General features: G+C 53.0%; 1 protein-coding gene across 7 annotated transcripts in view; it reads left to right on the top strand.

Moving 5' to 3' along the window:
• Positions 1-19,015, top strand: part of AGAP1 (ArfGAP with GTPase domain, ankyrin repeat and PH domain 1) — a 557,152-nt gene extending 538,137 nt beyond the window's left edge. For all 7 annotated transcript variants that reach the window (XM_060015879.1, XM_060015878.1, XM_060015876.1 and 4 more), the window contains 2 exons: positions 8,461-8,716; positions 11,175-19,015. In XM_060015879.1, coding sequence (XP_059871862.1) covers positions 8,461-8,716; positions 11,175-11,378 — 460 coding nt within the window. In that variant the 3' untranslated portion in view covers positions 11,379-19,015. The remainder of the gene's footprint in view (positions 1-8,460; positions 8,717-11,174) is intronic.
• The last annotated feature ends 2,177 nt before the right edge of the window (positions 19,016-21,192 follow it).

The raw sequence follows: 21,192 nt of genomic DNA, 5'->3' as shown, positions 1-21,192 counted from the left end.
CCTGTCGCACGGGGCCTGCACCTGAGCACAGACTCTCACTCCTGGGCTGCCGGGGCCGCGATCTGCCCACCCGCCCCCAACCCCTGCCGCCTGGCACACTTAACTGTGACTCGCCGAAATAATAAGCCTAATGCAGTTGACTTTATTTAATTAATAATGATCCTGTTCTGTTCCTCCGAGCTCATAAAGCACCCTGCAGGTTGGCAAAAACACTCATAATATTGATCCGAAGTCAGGCAGGATATTTATTTTGTCTTTGCCCCGTGAGCATAAATCCTTGTCCATTGCCTTCTGCTCTCTGCATGTGGGATTTACAGTGGCCAGTTTCTTAAAAGCTTTTGGTAATTAAGGAATAAATAGCCATCAGTCTTTGTTGGCTGCCCTCCCCCATCCCGAGGCCGGCCCCCTTGGCAACGCGGCCGGGGGAGAAAGCATGCGTGCCGGGGCTCGCAGTGGGCCGGGGTCTTCCCCTGCAGAGAGAGGAAGCCCCTCTGTTTTCCTAACATATTGTTCCAGCCCCCTCTACCATGCCTCCCCTTCCAGTTCCTGTTTTGCTTGAGGCCGAAAGACACTTGGGAAATTCCTTGCTGCTAGCTAGCGCTTTCTTTCCTCTTCCTGGCCTCTTGGGTCACCATTTAAAGCAGTGCAGGTCTCCTCCAGTTTCTCCACCTCACCCCAAAGGACATTCCTCCACTCTGGTACACTTTGCTACAAAATCTCCTTTAAAATTACTGTTGAGAGACTTCCCTAGAGGTCCAGTGGTTAAGGCTCCACACGCTTCCAGTGCAGGGGGCGCGGGTTTGATCCCTGGTCAGGGAAGTAAGACCCCACATGCCGCGTGGGGCGCCCAAATAAATAAATAAAGTCACTATTGAAAAATCCTTTCCCACCCCGTGAGGGGGAAAGAAAAAAGATGTTTCTGGAAGAAGCAGTGTGATAAGCCCCCAAAAAGTTCTTGGCCTTCAAACATTCGGGAGGAGGGTCTCCCATCAAAATGAACACGTTCGGCTCGACACTGAGGGGGCTTCTGGGAAAGGCCATGCCTGCCCAGGGTCCGAGCCAGAGAAAGCCTCGTTTGTGGAGATGGGAAGGCTGACCGCTCCGCACGTCACCCCAAAACATCGTCCATCCTGCCTCCACGGTGGGCCCCTTGAGGACCCAGGGAACGTCTGGCCGCGGCTCCCGTGTCTGCTCCTGGGGACCACAAAACGGTGCTGGAAGTCAATCAGAAGCTTTGTGGTTATTTGCTAAAATGGTCTTTGCTGGGAAGCCAGCGCATTAACCTTGTTACCCCGGGCCCTCCCTGCCAGATGCCAAGCACAGCTGGTGGCGGCTGAGTGTGGACGCATCCCTGTAGCCCTCCGGTGGACAGAGGAGGGGCCACCGACCACATCAAGACGGCGTTTCTCTAAGGGGCGTGGCGCGGGTCTCGTGCGGCTCCAACTCAGCCTCAGCTTTCCCGAAGGGTCTTTGAGACCCGCCCTGCCCTTAGCTCCTCACTGACAGCGTGCGTTTGCGGTGCTCCAGTGACATCATGGCCACCAGCAGTGACAGGTGCCCGCCCCCCGGGACCCGGCTGCCTAGAGAAGCTGCTGTCCTGAGTGCTGGCCTCTGCATTGGCTTCCGTTCCACTCCGTCTCCCACACACACATTGGTGATTTCCTTTCTCTTCATTCTGCATTTATGGTTATTCCCAAATAATTTGGGTAAGACAAAAATGGGAGAGAAAAACCCTCCCTCGTGCTGATCTAGACAGGTTGTCTGGATGAGCACGATCCCTGCCAGGATGGAGCAGCTCTAGATCCAGTCATAGAGACGCTCTAGATCGTCTGCACTGCCCGAGACAGCAGCCGCCAGCCCTGGCACCACTGAGCACTTGACCCGTGTGGCGCGTCTAGAGGAGCGGGACTTGCTGTTTCATCTGGATTAATTCAAACACCTGTGCGTGGCTCATGCTGCCCCCGGGGTGGTACAGCTCTAGATTCTCCAAAGCGACTCACATTGACCCATCACCACGTGGTGAGGTGATTGAAGAGAACGGGTGGGCGGAGTGCTGGGGACTCGGCTGGAATCCCACAACGCAGGCGATGCCCTTCCAGATGGGATCAAGTTTCCTTATTTGGGAGGTGGCAGAGCCCGGAGGAAGAGCTCAGGCAGTGACCACCGGGGACAGCCGCTTGGGCCGTCTCAGGTCGGGGGCCCAGCAAGACCGTCTTCACCTTCTAAACTGTGGGGGAATGATAGCAGGACCTACCCCACCAGGTGTTGTCAGAATGAAACCAGATAATTAGCCCAGCGGCTAACACATCAGAAGTACTTAATAAACATTAGCTCTGATGCTCTTGGGGATTTTCCTAGTGTGTGCAACAGAGTCCAGCTATTTTATCAGTGACCTGTCCATTGCTTGGTAAATAAAGGTCAAGGAAGGATGAGAAAGGCTTAAAGTTTACTATAAAACTGCAAACAAAGATTAACATATACACAGTACTATATATAAAACAGGTAACTCGGGCTTCCCTGGTGGCGCAGTGGTTGAGAGTCCGCCTGCTGATGCAGGGGACGCGGGTTCGTGCCCCGATCCGGGAGGATCCCACATGCCGCGGAGCGGCTGGGCCTGTGAGCCATGGCCGCTGAGCCTGCGCGTCCGGAGCCTGTGCTCCGCAACGGGAGAGGCCACAACAGTGAGAGGCCCGCGTACCGCAAAAAAAAAAAAAAAAAAAGCCGTGTCTGTCAATTCCAGACTCCACCCTTTTCCCCATCTTCTGAAGCTTGCCACAAAAATGACCCATCTCTTTTCCTGAAGCCTTTCCTTTATGTCATGATTTCCCAAAATATGGCCACAATTCTGCCGTCACACATGCATGGTGTTCAGCATTCGACATGTAGGTCACTCGTAAGAACACGGCGGGTGTTCCAGGGTCAGGAATCGTCCACAAAGCCGGTCACTGTTGTCACCATCGTCACCAGCAGCACCATCACAGGAAGCGCTCCTGTGGCTTGGAGACGGCCCCTCCTCAGTGGGGCCTCGCGGTATTTACTGGTGCTGGTAGTTGATTCCATTCGGCAGGCACTAAATCTGCGGGTTGCAGGTTAGGTGCGCTCCCGGGATCACCTTTGGTGGAGCCTTGGCCGAGTCAACACCCCTCAAGGTCAAGTGCGGCAAAGCCTCATCTGTCAGGCTGCAGTCCTAGCAGAGCAGCTGAGCCCGGCAAACCCCACAGGACCCTGGAGTCACGGCTTCCGAGACCTGGGCCCCAGGCTCACACACGAGGCAGTTTCCTGGGCCCAGAGGGCATGGAAGGCTACCTGGAAAGGGTTTCATCTTAGGCAAGAAGGAGAGAAAACAGTTACTCCTGTGCCTTCGACTGTATCTTGTCTTTCTCTTTGGGGGGATTGGGTTGGTGTCTCGTGATGAGTGGCCCGTTCTCTCATTTTCCCTGGTCCCGTGCAGCTGATTTATTTAAAGGTGTGTCACCGCAGGGCTCAAATGAGGAGCGGGGCCTCCTCCTCTCTGCTGATGGCCAGCCGTGCCAATAATTCATTTTTTAGCTCATTAGCTAACGGAGGCTGTGAGCAGTGAGCCTCCAGGGGACTGGAATGAGGTGAGGTAATGTACTGCCAGCTACACTGCTCTTGAACTGGCCTTCCTTGGGGAAAAAGAAAGGCTGGGCCGAGACAAGCCGGGAATCCCAGAAGCAAGATTGGGACGTCAGAGTCACCATTAGGGTATCTGTGCTTTGGCATCGTGGTTTCTTGGGGCGAATGGTTTTAGACAGAATATTCTCGCAGAAAAGGAATCATTGTCAGAGTATCTGTCTTTCCCATGGTGACTGTTGGCACAGAAGCCAAGTGGAAACAGTGGACCATGTGGCTGTCCAGTGTATTAGTCAGACCAGCTGCCATAACAAAATACTATAGACGGGGTAGAGGAGGCGGAGGGGTTAAATAATACAAGTTCATTTTCTCACAGCTCCGGAGGCTGGAAATCCAAGGTCAGGGTGTCGGCAGGGTTGGTTTCTGTTGAGGCCTCTTCCTGGCCTGCAGACCCACCTACCGGCTGTGTCCTCTCCTCTGTGCACGGGGAGAAAGACCCCCAGCTGTCTCTTCCCCTTCTTATACGGACCAGGACCGTGACCTCAGTCCACCTCGATTACTTCCTAAATGCTCTGTCTTCAAATACAGTCACGTTGGGTGGGGTAGGGCTTCAGTCCACGAATCGGGGGCGGGGGGGACACAGTCAGTCCATAACATCCAGGAAGGCTTTAGATGCTCAAGGCCACGGGCAGAGGCCAACCAGACTTGGCCCCAGAGGTCCTGACAGCTATGGGGTCGTTCGAATTTGCTGAGCACTCCTCACCCCAGTGTCTCAGGTCCTTCTGCACCCTGGAGGGGGAGCCCCACAGGACACCCATGGGTTTGTCAAGGCCTCTGGCCAGGGTCCCCTCGCCCACCCAGCGGGAGTGTCAGGCCCCACCCCCCTGCCCCCAACGCCGCCTCATCACCCGCGACGCCCCCACGGGGAGCGCTTGTGTGCACGACAGCAGGGCGAGTCTTGAGAGATGTTCTTCTCTTCAAGCATCAGGACAGCCACGGCCGCCATGTGTCAGGGAACCACTGTGTACGGCCAGCACTTCGTCCGAACACGTGACTTCAAATTTCCAAAACCACCTTGCCTGCTGTAGACGTCACTGTGCCCGTTTTACAGATGAGGAAACGAGGGCCCAGGAAGTGACTGAAGTTGCAAAGATCTGCACCACAAAGAAGAACAAAGCAAGCACATGAACGCCAGCCTCTCCAAGGCCGAAACCCGCAGCCTTTTAGCTCAGTGTGGACTCTCTTTTCCCTCCCTCTGGCCACTGCAGGGAGCATGCAGAATTAAGCTTTCCTCCCGGTTTGTCAGCGTGGACAGTGACCGCAGGACATAGGCTGTAACTAATATTAAGCGCTGATGCACGCATGGGGGTTGCTGAATTAGCTCCCACAAAACGGAAACGTTCCTGAATCCCCTGCTCCTTCCAGTTGGATTTCAGCTGTGGAGAAGCAGCACGCCTGACACAGACTCAAGGCCCAGTGGTCTGCCTTCCTTTGCTCTCCGGCCTCCTGGTGTCTGAAAAAAAAAACAAACAAACACTGAAACATCACCGTCCTGCAGGACCCAGAAGCCGGCATCGAATGCTTATTTTTAAATAACACAAGAAGTTTTGGTGAAGAGCCGTGGTCCTGTCAGATAATAAAAACCGTGCATTGAACAGATCTGGGGATGCCCTTGGTGGAGGTGAGGGGCCGTGTGGACGTGGGGCTGGGAAAGGTGGGCCCCAGCGAGAAGGCTGCCTAGAGGCTTTCGCTGCTTTTGTCTCCTGGCAGCATCACTTGGGGACGGTTCCCAGTATCAAGCCTGTTTTCTGTATTTGAGTTGTTGGAGGTTCTGAAACCCTCACAAATAATCATCACCCCGCTCCAGGCTAAGGAAGCCCAAGCCCCAGGCCCTCCTCCCTGTTCCTCGTTTCACGTACATAATCTCAGAGTCTTCCTCTTACAGAAGGCTCCCCAAATGGTACGTGTTTTCAGCCCCACGAAACCTGGACCTGCCTTTATTACGTATTGCGAACGACACTGATTTTTAAAAGCAAAGAACAGCTTAAATGCACTCATCATTCAGACACGTGTCGAGTTCAGTGAATTCAGGTGAGCTTGGGGTGGGGCGTTCCCCAAGAGACCACATGGACCACGGCAGAGGAGCTAGAAGCTGGGGGGTCTGACCTCGTTCTTTGGCTGGGGTCTTCCAATATTAAAAAGAAAATGGAATAATTGCAGTTAGGACTGTAGCTACCGTGTTCCATCCTCTGGTTTGTCCCTGAATGACTTGGCAATGAGTATTAAAATCAACCGGAGCAGAGTAAAAGAGGTCTGATTTTAATGCCTACCAAGAAATGAGAATTAGCAGATTGGAACTTGAAAATCTGGCTGTATCTCGCCCACTGCTGTCCCTTTTCATTTAATTCGCGTTTTGCTCTTCGGCGATTTATGAAATGCATCAACATATGTTTAATACATTTGAAATAAGGTTTTTAAGTAACACGAACAGCAAGGCCCGGCCTGGGGTTTCTTCGCCTTTCACCTCTTCCGGTATTTCCAAGGTGTCGCCGGCGCTTTTGTGCTTGTATTTTGGCCCAAGTGAGGGAGGCTGTGCAGCCGGCCTCCGGGTGCTGGTGTGAGTTCTCAGCTGCAGCCACGTGCTCGTCCTAGAAATGGCCTAATGAAAAGGGTCGGGGGGTCGCTCGGGGGTCCCTCGTAGGGACCAGGAAGCGAAGCAAAACTAATCCAGATTTACTCCTGGAAGAAAATGTTTGCCTAAGTATTTAGAAACAGATTAGGGCTAACCCGACACTACATCACCAGGAGCAATGTCAACACGGGTAAAAGGTGTAAACAGGGCCTTTATTCTGTACTTGGAAAGGAAAAATGTCACGGGTAACGAGTTTTCTTTCTCCAGTCCAGCGGAGGCCCCAGGTGATGCCCCTGTGTGGTTTGTAGCTATGTACCCTCCTGACTCCCCCGGAGAAAATGCTGAGTTTTAGGACAGGGCAATTGTGGATCCGTGTATATGTACGTCTCTGTGGGTAATTACAGTCACTTCTTATCTCTAGGGCTTCTGTTGCTTCTTTCATCAGCCTCATCAAAGAGCATCCGTCCGGGGACTTCCCTGGCGGTCCAGTGGTTAAGACTTTGCCTTCCACGGCAGGGGGTGCAGGTTCAATCCCTGGTCACGGAGCTAGGATCCCACATGCCTCGCAGCCATAAAACAGAAGCAATATTGTAACAAATTCAATAAAGACTTAAAAAATTGTCCACATCAAAAAAAAAAAAAAAGCATCTGTCCGGCCTAAGGTCCCCCACCCCACTCCCCCTACCCCCCCCTCCCAACCCCGGCCCCATTCTGTTCCCAGACTCTCTCATTTCAAGAGCTACTTGTGAAATCTCACTTCTGTCTTGTGCATTTCCCCCCCAGTTTTTTCCCCCCAGCAGTGCTGCAGTCTTGAGGATTACTGAGTTGTTTTCAGTGGTCTTCACCTGTACTAGAAGAGGCAACACCCAAATCCACCCTTAGCGGCCCAAGTGCACGAGTAGACGGCCCGGGGTCTTCTCCTTCCGGTCAATATAAACACACCTTGCTGTTGGTTTCTTCTCTCCTTCTTCAGCTCCTCTCTTCCCATCCTGCCCCCTCCTCCCTTCCCCAGCCCTCCTTCCAGATGTCTCAGGCAACATACTGTCCTCTTTGGGCCCCAGAGAGTGGGCCTGTTAGCACTCCCACCCCGCTGGGGTTATGCTCCTGGGGGAGGGGCACCAGCTGCCATGCCCGTCGTGCCTCACACCTTCCCTCCCCGTGTCCTCCTGCCCTCTGCACCCTGACTCAGCTCTGGCCTCAGGGGCCCCCTGCCTGGCCTCCTAGGCTGGGCCTCAGCCCACTTGCCCTGGAAAACCCCCCCGGCTGCTCTTCGTCTTGAAGGAGTCGTTGACGCCCTCCCCGAGGCTCCCCCAGGTGTCCCGAGAGCTAAGAAAGCCGCGCAGGGTCACGAGCTTCGCTTGCATCTCTTTTCCCCGTTGGATTCGCTGCCTTTTCATGTGTCGTCTGTAGCAGCATTTTCTTCCACGGGAGTGTCTGTAAGACCCCCGAGCTCACACACACCCCCTCCCCGGCCGATGAGGTTGAGAACTAAGCCCTCGAGGTCACACCAGGTGGGAGAGCCCACCGGCCACCCTGCCCCCTGGACTCCAGCCAAGTGGTCTGTAATCCTGGCTCTGACTGTGGCCGCTTAAAGTGGATGGGGCCTCCGAGCCTGTGGCATCCATCCTGCATCGGGCGGGACCCCGGGCAGCGGGGTGATTCTTCTGGGGCCACAAAAAGCAGAAGAAATCACATGAGAGGGCTTCCCTGGTGGCGCAGTGGTTGAGATTCCGCCTGCCGATGCAGGGGACGCGGGTTCGTGCCCCGGTCCGGGAAGAGCCCACATGCCGCGGAGCCTGCGCATCCGGAGCCTGTGCTCCGCAACGGGAGAGGCCACAACAGTGAGAGGCCTGCGTACCGCAAAAAAAAAAAAAAAAGAAATCACATGAGAGCTCAAGGCCGATCCCTGGTTCTCACACCTTAGGACGTCAGAATCCTCTGCAGGGCTGGTTAAAACACATCCCAGGGGTTCTGATTCTGGGGGCTGGGATGGGGCCTGAGAACCTGCATCTCTAACAGGTGCCCAGGTGGTGCTTCTGGTGGGGACCCACTTTGTACACTGTAGGGAAGCCTTTCCCCCGAGGGGGGCTTCCTGGTGCCGGGTGAAGACACTTGTCACCGCCCCCTGGACACCTCCGGACCACACACCACACACACGGTGGTGGCTGGGCAGAGGGGTGCAGCCTCGGTTCTGCCTCGCGGTCGTGACCTCGCCTGTCTGGTGACTCTTGCAGGGAAGAGAAGGAGAGGTGGATCCGGGCCAAGTACGAGCAGAAGCTCTTCCTGGCCCCGCTGGCATGCACGGAGCTGTCCCCGGGCCAGCACCTGCTGCGGGCCACCGCCGACGAGGACCTGCGGACGGTCATCTTGCTGCTGGCACACGGCTCCCGGGACGAAGTGAACGAGACCTGCGGGGAGGGGGACGGCCGCACGGCGCTGCACCTGGCCTGCCGGAAGGGCAATGTGGTCCTGGCCCAGCTTCTCATCTGGGTAGGTCGCCCACGTGCCCTCGGCACTACTCCGCGGGCATCATTCTGGGAGAAGGCTATCGTTGCCCGCCTGGAAGTGGGAAGCATTAGTAATAGGGAATTTAGGCTTTGGGGTGGGGGGCTCCCTTTCAGCCCACCTGTGTGAGGGCACACACAGAGCACCAGTTTAAAAGGGAGGAACCAAGTCTCCTTACGCGGGCACAGTGGTCCACTTTGCACGGCATTTGCTAGCGTTTCTGCCGGCTTCATCTTTGGGATGACCCCCGCCTTGGGTCAAGTGTAGTTGGTGATGTTCCTCTTGTTGCTTTTACAAAAGGCTCCCACCATCGTTTTGTGGGGAAGGGGTGGAGGGAGAGGCTATAAACTGAACGGTTTGTGTGGTTTTCCCGTTGCCACACCTTTGGATGTTTCGTTCACATAACACAAAAATGCTGGACCCTAGACTTTGAGCCTTGATGTGGTCGGAGTTTGTCAAAGGGCTTCTTCTGGACTCTCCCGATTAATTTCCGCTGGGGAGAGTTATCTTTTTAATCCCTACTGAAGCATTTGCCATGCAGCTTGAACGGGGAGAAGAAAGGGAGAAAATGACTGTACCACCAGGAGCTGCTTCGGAGACGCCCGCACCCCCTGCCTGGCCGCTGCCTACCTGCCTTTGGGGTCCTTGGCCACAGCAGGTCCCCATTCGAAGGGTGGCGGAAAGCTGCCCGTTGAGAGGGTCCTGGGTAGGGAGGAGGGGTGTGTGCTCACCAGCAGTGGGACACTGTCCAGAGGTGGGTCACCTGCTGGGGGCTCTTCTGTTCCCAGCCCCAGGGGCAGGCGATGGGTCTGTCCAGCACAGCTGAGAACGATGCCAGTTTCTACATATTTTTACCTGACTCTTGGGATGGCTGTGATGGGAGAATTAGATACACAGATATCAGAAACACTCAGTGTTCAGCTTCATGTTAGCAGTTGCATATGAGTCTGCTGGGGCTGCCCTGACAAAACACTACAGACTCGGGGGGTTAAACAACAGAAATTTATTTTCTCACAGTTCTGGAGGCCAGAAGTCCAAGTCCAAGGTCAAGGTGAGGGCAGGGTCTTTTTTCCCTGAGGCCTCTCTCCTTGGCTTGCAGACTTCTCTCTGTGTCCTCACAGGGCCTTTCCTCTGTGTGCCCATGCATCCCTGCTGTCTTTTTCTCTTCTTATAAGGACACAGGTCATATTCGATTAGGGCCCCACCCATATGACCTCAGTTAACCTTAATCACCTCTTTAAAGGCCCTATGTCCAAATACAGTTCCTGTGTTGGGACTTCAGCATATAAAGTTTGGGGGATCACAGTTCCATTAACAGATTGCATGCCATCTTTCCCCCTCAAATTGGCCAAGAGTTCCTTTAATCCTCATGCTTCCTGAAGACGAGAGATGAGACTCCCATCCATGGTGGTGGAAGTGGACATCAGTCCACCCTTTCTCAAGATCCAGAAGCTTAAAACTATTTGTGTAATTTAATCCCGTGTTACCCCTTCTAGTCATCACTCTGACAATCAGAGATCCTGAGAAAGGTTCAGTATGAGGCTGTACATCACAGCACTATTTAGACCAATGACAACTTTAAAACACTATGTGTAGGGACTTCCTGGTGGTCCAGTGGGTGAGACTCCGTGCTCCCAATGCAGGGGGCCTGGGTTCAATCCCTGGTCAGGATTCGATCCCCACATTCACGCCACAACCAAAAAAAAAAAAAAAAGATCCTGCATGCCACAACGAAGACCCGGCACAGCCAAAATAAATAAATTTTTTTAAATAATTTAAAAAAAAATAAAACACAATGTGTAGCTACCGAGGACAGAGTAACTGAGTCATGTTCATACGGAGGAATATTATGTGGCTGTTATATGTCATGCTTTTGAATAACTTTTAATGATCTGAGAAAATGAGCAGAGCACCAAGTTCAGTAAACAAAAAGATAAAAATTATTTGTGCAAGTTTTATCTCAGTTATTCATATATGCATTTAGATTCAAAGAAGAACCATTAGAAGGAAATCCGCTGAAAGATTAACCAAGATTATCTCTGAATAGCGAGATTATACGTGATTTTTTCTTCTTATGCTCTTACGTATTACCTATGTATTTCCTTCAATGAAAATGAATCGCCTCTGAGATCAAAAGAGTGATCGTTTTCTGTGTTTATAATTGGAAAGTCAAAATAGAAATAGCAAAACTAGAGTTATCCTTGGTCCGTTCCTATTGCACAGGGGAAGGGCTTTTCGATGCAAAAAGCACACTCTTTTCTGAAAAGAATACACCTGGCGGGGGTAGGGGGGACGGGGGCAGGGACACTGGACGCTGGTCTCCCCCGCGGGTTCCCGGTAGCGCGTCCCGGGGTCCGCATCTGCCCCAGCTGCCTGCGGGGTTGAACAAGGCGCCCTGTCCCCTCCCTCCCGTGACCCTAATGCGGTTCTGTTACCTCTGCAGTACGGAGTGGACGTGATGGCCCGCGACGCGCACGGGAACACGGCGCTGGCCTACGCACGGCAGGCCTCCAGCCAGGAGTGCACCGACGTCCTGCTGCAGTACGGCTGCCCCGACGAGCGCTTCGTGCTCATGGCCACCCCCAACCTGTCCAGGAAGAACAATAACCGGAACAACAGCGGCGGGAGGGTGCCCACCATCATCTGAGGACCGGCGGTGCCCGCAGCCTCCCGCGCGCCCTCAGGGATCACGCCACGTGAGTCCCGTCGCGTCCCCTCACTCCTCCTGGTGGTCCCCAGCCAACCCCCCACGCCTCCACCCCACCCCACTCACGCCAAGTGAAATCACAAAACCCGGATGGTCCTCAAGGGGCGAAGAGGAGGCCCGGAGGCTGCAGCATTGATTCCTTTGCATAAATTCCCCCGATCAACACACAGGAGCGACCGGCGGGCCTGGGTTCGTTGATGGTAGCACACGGCGCCGGACCCCGGTCCCTCCGGTGGCCGGGAGACAGAGCGTGGCACAAGGGACGGGACATGGGGGAGGGGAGGCGCGCAGCCAGGAGAAGGGGCAACACTCCTTAACTGGGGGTTCAGCACATCAGTACATTTCACCTCTACCAGACGGAACGCTTGGGTTTCATCTCTTCTCCGAGGAGCTTGACGGCATAAATCAGAAGCAAGAAGAGTTTGTCAGGTTTGAAGCCCCTATGATGGTATGTGTCAAATCAGTTGTAGCTAATCTGTCCAGGGAGAGTACCGGCTTCATTACACTCGTACAGCTGAGTTCTTCCAGCATTACCGCTGTTTAATAGAACATGATTAGTCATCACCGAGAAGGAAGCGTATTAGCCGAGGAGGTAGTTACACAGCACGCTCTGGCGATTGCCGCGATGTGACTGCAATGCTCTTAGAAGCATCGTATTATCCCAGACATGTTCTTTCAAGCCCTTGGAGCCCTCCTTTCTAAATTCACTGTCATAATTTAGTATCTGTTTAATTTTTCAGTCCAAAGAGAGGAAACCAGTTGCCGAGTGTTATTTGACTGCAGTCTCCTTGGCGCAAAAACAAAACGGAAAAGATAAGGGTGACTTGGAAGTTCAAAAGGAAATCACGAATTCAGCTAACGACAGCATTTGGAGCACATTTAGTGAACTAAGTAAATGCGTAAAAGGCTGTTTTTTTGCCCAAACCTGAGAGGTAGTCTGTGTCCTTTTGCCGAGGTGGGTGTCTTGGGTCTCAGTCACTCGGGGGCCACGTTGCCCAAGTCACACAGGCTTCTGTATTCTGTCTTTAGATGAGATGTGTTGAAAATCTATTTGAATAAAAGAAGTTCATAAATATGCATTGATTTCTATACAGACAAATGGCACCTCTGTTAATTTATAAATTGAACTGGATGTGAACTAATAATATGCAACTAGTTGAGATAAGAGGGTTACAGATCATTGTACACGGGAAATATTCCCAGCAGTAAACACTTCCATTAATGTGATATACAGCTTCTAAAAAGGAGCATATCAGAGTAAGATGGTGGTACAATTTGCTTATTAAAATCAAGAAAGGGGGGGATAAAAGCATATTAGCGGGGGAAAGAGGCATGTCATTCCTTGTTACTGGAAAGCACGATTGAGATCTGACCCTACTTTTGCCCACCCAGAGGAACAGGCTGTGGCAACGCGGGGGGCGGGGTGACTTTCCAAATCCCAGACCCGGGCGCTTTGCAGAGGTCCATCCTGACCACCGCTGCCAATTTGGGAGCACAGACTGACTCATGAAACGCCCTGAGACTTTTTTTTTTTTTTTTTTGCCTGGTGGCCAGGCCCATCATTTTAGTACATCACCCGATTTGCCGTCGTCACGGTTTCTGGCTGCTTCAGACTTCGGCCACCTTCAATGTGGTGGCCAAACATAGTAAACCAGCTCGTGACACCTTAGGTGAAAAAGAAAAGGGGGCAACTGTGCCTTGAGCCCTTTGGCAGTCTGAGGGGGGAGAGGGCGTCACCTTGAAGGACGGCACGGGACTGAGGTAGCACAGAAACACAGGGCCACGTTCACCCTGCCGCCTCCGGGGAAGTTCCTTGCTCTCATATATTAAACCTTCTATTTTGTAAGAGTGTTTCCCCTTCTTTCACTTTTTAAAAAAAAATTAAAGTAGGTGGGGAAAAGATAAAGCTTTACACAGTTTCTACCTGGGTCGGGGTTTCATGGGCATTTCTAACCTTGATGCAGCTCTGTGGAACTCGGCGTTTTCCCAGGATAACAGGTGCGGAAGCCTCCAGCCTGGAAGCCTTGACAACAGGTCCGTAATCCCTCCACCCGATTTTTAATTCTGTTTCATCGCTGTGTGGTTATTTTGAATGTGAATAGAGGAAAGAAGAAAGTCCTTCCTGTTTTTGAAGAACGCGTCACTGTTCTAATCCAGCCACGCGCATTCGCCTCCCCGTTAACATAGACGTTACGTAGTGGACACAGATAGAGTATAAACGAAATTCTTAAATTATTTCATTGTAGTTAATTCCCACTGTAGGAATGCTTTATCACAGTGAAGCCTTCTTTTGAAAAGAAACGGAATTCCTTGTAAGGCTTCTCTTTGGGATGTATATGGGTGTGTACAGATTATTATATGTGTTTATAATATAATATTTTCCCAGATGACTTCTTTTTTCACTTAGCCTTTCACGACCTGAATGCTAGACTGGTTTCTTCCCTTCCCTCCCTCCAGCGCTGGGACTTCATTGATTCCTCCTTAGAAAACTCGACCCCTCTCCTGCTATTTTTAGCGATATTGATCTGCTGCAGGGGGCAGCCTGCTTTCTCGAGCCCGAGTTTTGGCAACAGAGAAAAGGCGGTAGTGGGTTTCAAGGGTTTTCTTTTAAAATAAAGGTGACCGGCGGCTCGTCTGTTTGTATGTCAGTGTCAAACTAGAAGTCCTTTCTTTGCTGACAACGCTCTCATTCCCATCTTAAAGCCTTACTAACACCAAGGCCAGAGAAGCAAGGACCCAGGGCCAGTGTTAGAAATAACCAGTTGAGGAAGGGGGTCCAGCTTTCATAGTTTATTTCCATGTAAGTTCAGGGACATGACAAGGACACAGGAAGCCACCACTGCAGAATCCACGTAACCTTTTCTATTCAGAATTCAAATTTTTCCTTGACGAGAAACCCACTGGCTGGGGAAGGCATATGATAAGGCGGCCGCGTGTGAGGGCACCTGCACAGGTGAGCTGGGTGTATTGCAGACCTCTCTGGATTTCTCTTGTGGCCAAGAGAACCCTGCGGAGAAAGGAGCCTTGATTCTGACGGTGCGTGGGTGGACCTCGAGTACTGGGGTGGACAGACAGATGGTCCCGGGTTCCTTCCGTCTCCGGTCTTCCCAGCAGATGAGCAGTCGAGGGTGAGTGAGTGACGTTCCTGCCATGAGTCTTTGGTCCCACAAGCAGGTACAGTTTCCTGTCCCCCAGGAAGCCCGCCCTATGTGCAATTATCCCAGAAAGCAGGTGAGGGCAGCGGGTGCTTGCTGACCGCTGGGCTGTCGGGTGCAGGAGAGAGCAGCTCTTCCTGAATTACTCTGGCCTGGAATCCTTAAAGCAGCACCTTTCCTGCAGGGCCACGAGTCCAGGCTGCGGCCCTTGTAGCACCGGTGCAGGGCCGTGCACTTCTGCCCCCTCCTCTGAGGTTTTGTGCCGCCTGATGCGGTCCGCTTGGACCCAGCCTCGGCCTCCAGCATCAGCTCCGGGCCTCCCAGTTTGGTGCCACCTGAACACGTTCAGGCTCATTCCCCACATTTGCAAAGGAGCTGTCGCTACTTCATTAGGGAACAATAGTCCAACAAGAAAGGCAGCCCTGGGGCCGAGCAGACCTGGGTTCACCTGGCCTTGCCGTCCCATCCAGCTGCCCAGGGTCCTTCCTCAGCTGGGAAACCCTGTGGCCTTGCAGGGTGTGGTGACGTTTGGACCAGGGTGGTAAATGCCGGCCCGATGCCCAGCCGGGGGCGGGAGGCTCAGGAGAGCAGAACGTGGATAGGACGGGGCCAAGAGCGCCAGCCAGGAAACTGTCCCCAGCCAGTGCCCTGGGGGGGCGGGGGCGGCCAGGCCCTCCCATCGAGGCTCTGACCCTCCTCTGTCTCTGCTGAGCCCGCCGTCGCCGTTGTCGTCCTCCTCGTCGTCGGTGGGAGCGAGGCTCTCCGAGGACCCCTGCTTCCGGGCAGCCCCTCCCCCAGGGGTGAGCCCACACTGCCCCCTCCCCGTCACTCACCGCCATGCGCCCACCAGCCTGAGTCTGAGTTTGATTTTCTAGGGGACGGAAGGGTGAGTGTCCCCTTCAGGCCCTTCACCCCCGCTGCTTCTGGCCGAGACCACCCTTCTCTCTCCCGCACCCTCTGCTGTGTCATCGATCCCAAGGCCTCTGTCCTTCAGACGCCTCCTCCGGCACTGAGAGGCCGCTGGGCACACTCGTGTTTGGGGCCCGTTCGGTGTCCTTATCCTGCTTCCGCTTTAAAACCAGAGCTTCTTGCAGGCACTCTGGGCTGGCAGGGTGTGGCCTGAGGCTCCAGGGCCGCCTTCTCTCTCCCTCTGTCCCTCATTGAGCTGCTGTGGCTGGCCAGTGACCTTGTCCTGGGCCTGCCCTTGGTGGTACCATCCTCCCCCTTGGGAGTGGCCATTGGCTCCTGCCCAACCCCCAGCCGAGCTGTGCTCACGGGTGACATGGGCCCCGGTGGCTCCAACCCCGCCAGTCCTTTCTCTTTGCATTTAGAATGTTCTGGAAGCGGGGTGGGGGGGAGCTCCGAAGCCTTGCCACAATGTAGGTCCTCAGTGGGTAAAGTAGGGTCAGGTCTCAAAGACTGCTCAGAAGACACAGATGATTGGAAAGCAAATCCGTCACCTCTGGACGGGCTGCTTCCACTCGCTCACATCCTCTGTCAGGTGCCCCGCAAGGTCATCGCGACTTTTCTGCAGCTCCTCTGGACCGTATTTATGTCCTTCAGGCAAACAAACTGAAGAGCCGTCAGGAAGGAACTCTGATAGAAACGTGCTGAAGATACACATCTTTCTTTCCCAGGAAATATAATTCATTTCTAACGGCCTCTTTCCACGTGGGCTTCACACGCTGTGAAGTCGTGTCCTGGAGTGATTTTCAGCCCCATCCTTAACCAAAAAGCTAAATAAGGGCCTTTGGCATCGAGACTTGCATCTTTCTCTTTTAGCCGTGGTTTAGACATGTTTCTTTTTGGATTCCCCAAGCGGCTGAGGCAGGGTCTGCTTCTGCCCTGCTCTGTGCCCTACGCTGACAGGTCCTTTTTCATTCAAGTTTCTAAATCAGCTTTGCCTTTCAGTCAAGACATCAGATTCCTTCCAGTTATGCAGACGGGAGAAGCCGGGTGGGCTAATCCCTTGGGGTAGATGAAACACTGCTCAGACTTTCAGTTCCACCACTGCCAGGAAGTAGTCACTGGAACCCAAGGTGCTGTGACATCTGAGAGAGAAATGTTGCCACACAGGGTCAGCACCTCCACGTTGGACGTTCAACCACCTAAGACGTGATCATCCCCAAACCACAGATTTTCTCCCCCTTAGAAAAGTAATGCTGTCCTAAAACAGATGTTTTTTAAAACTATGAATAACTTCCCTGTCTCATTTTGGATGTCTGCTGCTTTTTAAACATAGATTGACACTTTTTTCCAGTTGGCGTTTGCAGTCTGGGTCTGAGTTGAAATTAGAGGACATTTCATCAGCAGGGGATTCTGTAAAACGAAAAAGTCTGTTTTTAATCTGTGATTCTTTTTTTTAAAGCCCAGATTTTAGAAGTATTTGTTTCACCAGTGTAGCAAGCACCCTCGGCAAAGCAAGGGTGCGGTGACCATGAACTTGAAAACCCCTCCTTAAGGCATGTCACTTACGAGGTGTTGTTTTTGTTGTCAGCGTTTGGGGGTTTGCGCCTTTTTGGTGAAAGTGTCCTTATCTGAGGCCCTCAAGCCATCCAGAAGAAGGCCTTCGGTGCCGGGCAGAGGGCAGGGTTGGGGCAGGCGTGCCCAGCAGAGACCCAAGGTGGTTCTAAAGGCTGCAGGTGTGCGAGCATGAGCCTGCCCCGTTAAAAGGACGGGATCGCGGGCTTCAGCCACCGCGGGACACCCGGCTCCCAGCAGGCGCCGGCTGTGCGCAAGGAGAGGCAAGGTGGCTGCATGAGTGAGAGGTGGGCTTGAGGCTTGTCTTGTGTTGGGCCTGGCTGTGGCGTCTGTAGAGAAGGACTCCCGAGGGTCGTGATCAAGGCGTAAGAGAGGTCCTCACCTGTCCGAGTGCAATTAGGACTCATCTAGATTTCAGTGTCGGTGAGCGTTCCATGACCTTCAGCTTTTGAGATGCAGATGAAAGAAAGGAACCAAACAAGATGTGAGAGGGCTGGGGAGGCTTTGGAATGGAGCAGACCCCCGTAACACACCCGCGGTCGGGAACAGTCACCCCTCAATCAGATTATGCCCCTGTCTCCCTAGTGCCGGACGGCATCCACACCGGCCCGGAAGCTAATGTCTGAGCTGGTTCAAATACTCTTGTCATAAGGAGACTCTGCCCATCCCTTAGAAGCTCGTACTCAGAGCTGGCTCGTGGAAATTAAAGGTGTGTCAGGGGCTGGGTGAAGGACGTCCCGGGTCTCCCCACCCCTGTAACGACGCCTGTGTTAGAAACCCACAGTGCCTGGCTTCGTGCAGAGACCTTGGTGAGCAGCCCAGCTGGGGACACTGCACTCAGCTCTGCACCTGACTGAGCCGCCTGGGGAAAAGGTACATCCCGCTTGGGAGGACAGAGGCTGGACCCAGGGTGCCGTGAGCTGGGGACAAGCCAGGGAGTTAGCGCTTACTGCTCGTGGGAGCCCAACACGCACCTCTCAGCCCCCCAGTCCCACCCACGGGGTCCCGGCAGTTTTCTCACCAGGACTATTACGAGTGCACTGGTGGGCTTGAGTGAGGGTCAGAGCTGTTCCGTGGTGGATAGGCGGGGGGTAGGTACCCTTACAAACTGCTCTGTGGCTGTTCACGCATCTTGGTCTTAGAAATAATGCCTTCTCCAAGCCTTCAAACGCAGCACGGTTTCTCTCCTCCGACTGAGTTTTTGTGTGTAAAATATATCAGATTCTTGGGGCTGCTGCCCCTGCCCTGGCTTGAGTTCCCGTGTGCTGGGGATGCCGTGTGCACTTGATCAGAGGCCGAGCCCCGGAAGGACCGGGCTGGCAGCCCAGGGAAGGGCTGGAATTCGGCCGCACCAGCCACAGGCATCGCCACGTGGGTCCGAGGGTGTGGCTTCCTGCCCCAGACAAGCCCCGCTCTCCTGTCCCTGACTCGGAACTGGGTTCTCATCTTGCCACTGGCTGTGTTTCTGAAAGGGAAGCCGAGCAGGTCAAAGGCGATGACGGAGGCATTTCTAGGAGGGACTAGGGAAGGCCGCGCCTCGCCACACTTTAGCACACTTCTCTGTTCTGTAAATAGCCATGTATAGAAGACGGAAGCGGAGCCTGGGGTTTATCCAGAGATGGGTTTTTTCCTTTTCTTTTTTTGGTTGTTTTTATATTACCTCATTCAGCAAGTTTGTTTCACAATGACTCAATGATGCTTTATTTATATTGTTTGTACTGTAATTAAAACCATTGACAGACATTTCACTTGGCTTGTTATTTCCTACGATCTTGTTTTGATTAAATATGCCAGTTTGTATTTTCCTGCCTTGGGATTTTTTTGTGTCAGCTGTACAGTATTCTAAGGGGACAAAAAAAAGAAAAAGAAAAATGTGTAAAGTAATGGAGAGAGGTGGCTATAGCGTAGAGGCCTCTTTCTAATAAAGAAATGGAAATACGTCTACGCCGCTTCCGTGGAGGTTTTTCTTGGGTTTTTTTTTTTTTGGTGGGGAGGGGAGGGGAGGGCATTTTTTGTCATGATGAATTGGGTTTCTATTCCCAGCTCAGTGCTTATGGAAGGGATTCTGCTACTAGGCCCGGGCAGCCCCGTGCATGAGCACACTGGCCCAAGGTGCTACAGTCATGGCAAGAAGGAAAAAAACAAGGAGCAGCTCTTCTGACCTATTTACAAGAAATTCCAAGAGGCCCTGGTTCCTCCAGCCAGGGATCGCCTGGGCCCGGAAGTTCTGATACATCAGATGCTTCAGCTGTATCTTTGCACTGGACCCACAGTGCCCCAGATATGTGATAGGGACTCAGCGGTGGCTAGAAAATAAACCCATTCCAGGATGGTGTTATTACTAATATTATTAAAATGTTCTCATGCAAAATAACATTCTATCTTTATCCCCCAATTCAGAAAAGTATAAAGAAGGTAAGACTCACCCAAAATGCCACCACCCGGACGTCACCACAGTTAGTGATTGGAGCACCGTCCAGACTCTTCTCTCTACAGACAGACGGATGGCTTTCCAACCCCCCAGGCTTCCATGTCAGTAAAGATAGAGCCGCGTGATCACAGGACAGGTAGTATTTACAGTTTCTGCTGGGATTTCCCCGTGGCGTGGGGCGCCTACAGCGCCACAGAGTGTCTGGTGAATTGCGCAACACAGAAGGGAGCGAGCCACCCAGCCACGCAGTCACATGACCCCCAGCAGGCCAAATTCAAACCATGACAAAGGTGGCCTGTCTTCTAGTAAATAAGCCAAAAAAGGACCAAGAACATTGCTTTTTGGAGGAATCAGCTGCATTCACGTGCATATTGGTTATCTATTTGGTAAGAGATTTACAAAACAGTTCTTTTAAGTAAGGGATGACACCTAGAGGTAGGCAGGCCAGGGCTGCATGGACAGTTCCAGAAGGCCATCTGGGCCCAGCCTCCTCCTGGCCACCTGGTCAACCATCACCTCCTGGCCCCCGCAGAGGGCTGTTCCACATGCAGCGTCTGCCTTCCAGGTGGGGAGAAGGGGAGGCGCAGCCGACACGGCCCTTCTATTTGGCGTCCTCGAAGCCCCGCTCGTGACCACTGCCACACAGCCGGCCAGACCAGGTGGCGTCATTCAGGGCTGCAAGGGGGGCTCAGTGGGGCAGGGTCTGATGGTAAGGAAGAGCGGGGAGCACGTGTTGAGTGGGCAGCCGTCGGTCTCTGCCCCTCCGCCCGTAAGTTTCCCCAACATCCAAACACACCCTTCTGTCAACACCCAGACTCCCCAGAGAGCTGCCCGGTAGGCGGGTTGGCCCGGCCTCACCCCTGCTCAGCGGCTCCTGGCCTGGCCTGGTCTCTACCCCGTCCTGACTGCCCCCACCTTCCCTCCAGTGCTCTTGAGTCAGCCTCGGAGCGTCCATCTCCCTCCTGGGAGATCACAGCTTCTCCGCCTCCGGGGTGGGGAACTGAATCACTCACCTTTCCAGGCCACGGAAAGTTCTGCGGCCTCAGTGAGGTAACTAGAGTGAGACTGAGTGCCTAGATTTTACAACCAAGATTTTTTAAGTGATCGTATGCAGTGCTGGCCAGGCTACAGTGGGACTGTCCCTAACACGCTGTTGGTGGAAACGAAGTCAAACAGCATTTCTGCACAGCGATACGGAATTGTGTTGAAAGACACTGAAAATGTTCCCTCTGGCCCAGGAATCCAGGGCCTAGACGAGGCTTCATCACAGTGGGGGGCTCCATAAATGTGTTAATTACATGAATAAATTCAATGTCTAGGAATCTGGCCAAGGGGTAATGTGAGCACTTCGACATTTGTGTAAAAGATGTTCATGGCTGCAGTTTCTATAATAACAAAATACGGGGAACAAACACAAAGTCTAAGGGTTTTTATTGAAGTATAGTTGATTTACGATATTGCGTTAGTTTTAGGTGTACAGCAAAGTCTACATACATTCTTTCTGATAGTTCTTCTCCATTATAGTTTATTACAAGATATTGAATACTGTTGCCATGCTGTACCGTAGGACCGTGTTGATTACCTATTTTGTATATGGTAATGTGCGTTCTGTTAACCCCATACTCCCAGTTCATCCCTCTCCCCTGCACCATTTTCTTTGGGGGGTTCTGCTTTTCGGGAAACCAAG

This window comes from Delphinus delphis, chromosome 7 (genome assembly GCF_949987515.2).
Source record: "Delphinus delphis chromosome 7, mDelDel1.2, whole genome shotgun sequence".
Classification (NCBI taxonomy): Eukaryota; Metazoa; Chordata; class Mammalia; order Artiodactyla; family Delphinidae; genus Delphinus; species Delphinus delphis.
The sequence above is the reverse complement of the archived record's forward strand: the minus strand, read 5'-3'. Positions and strand labels throughout refer to the sequence as shown.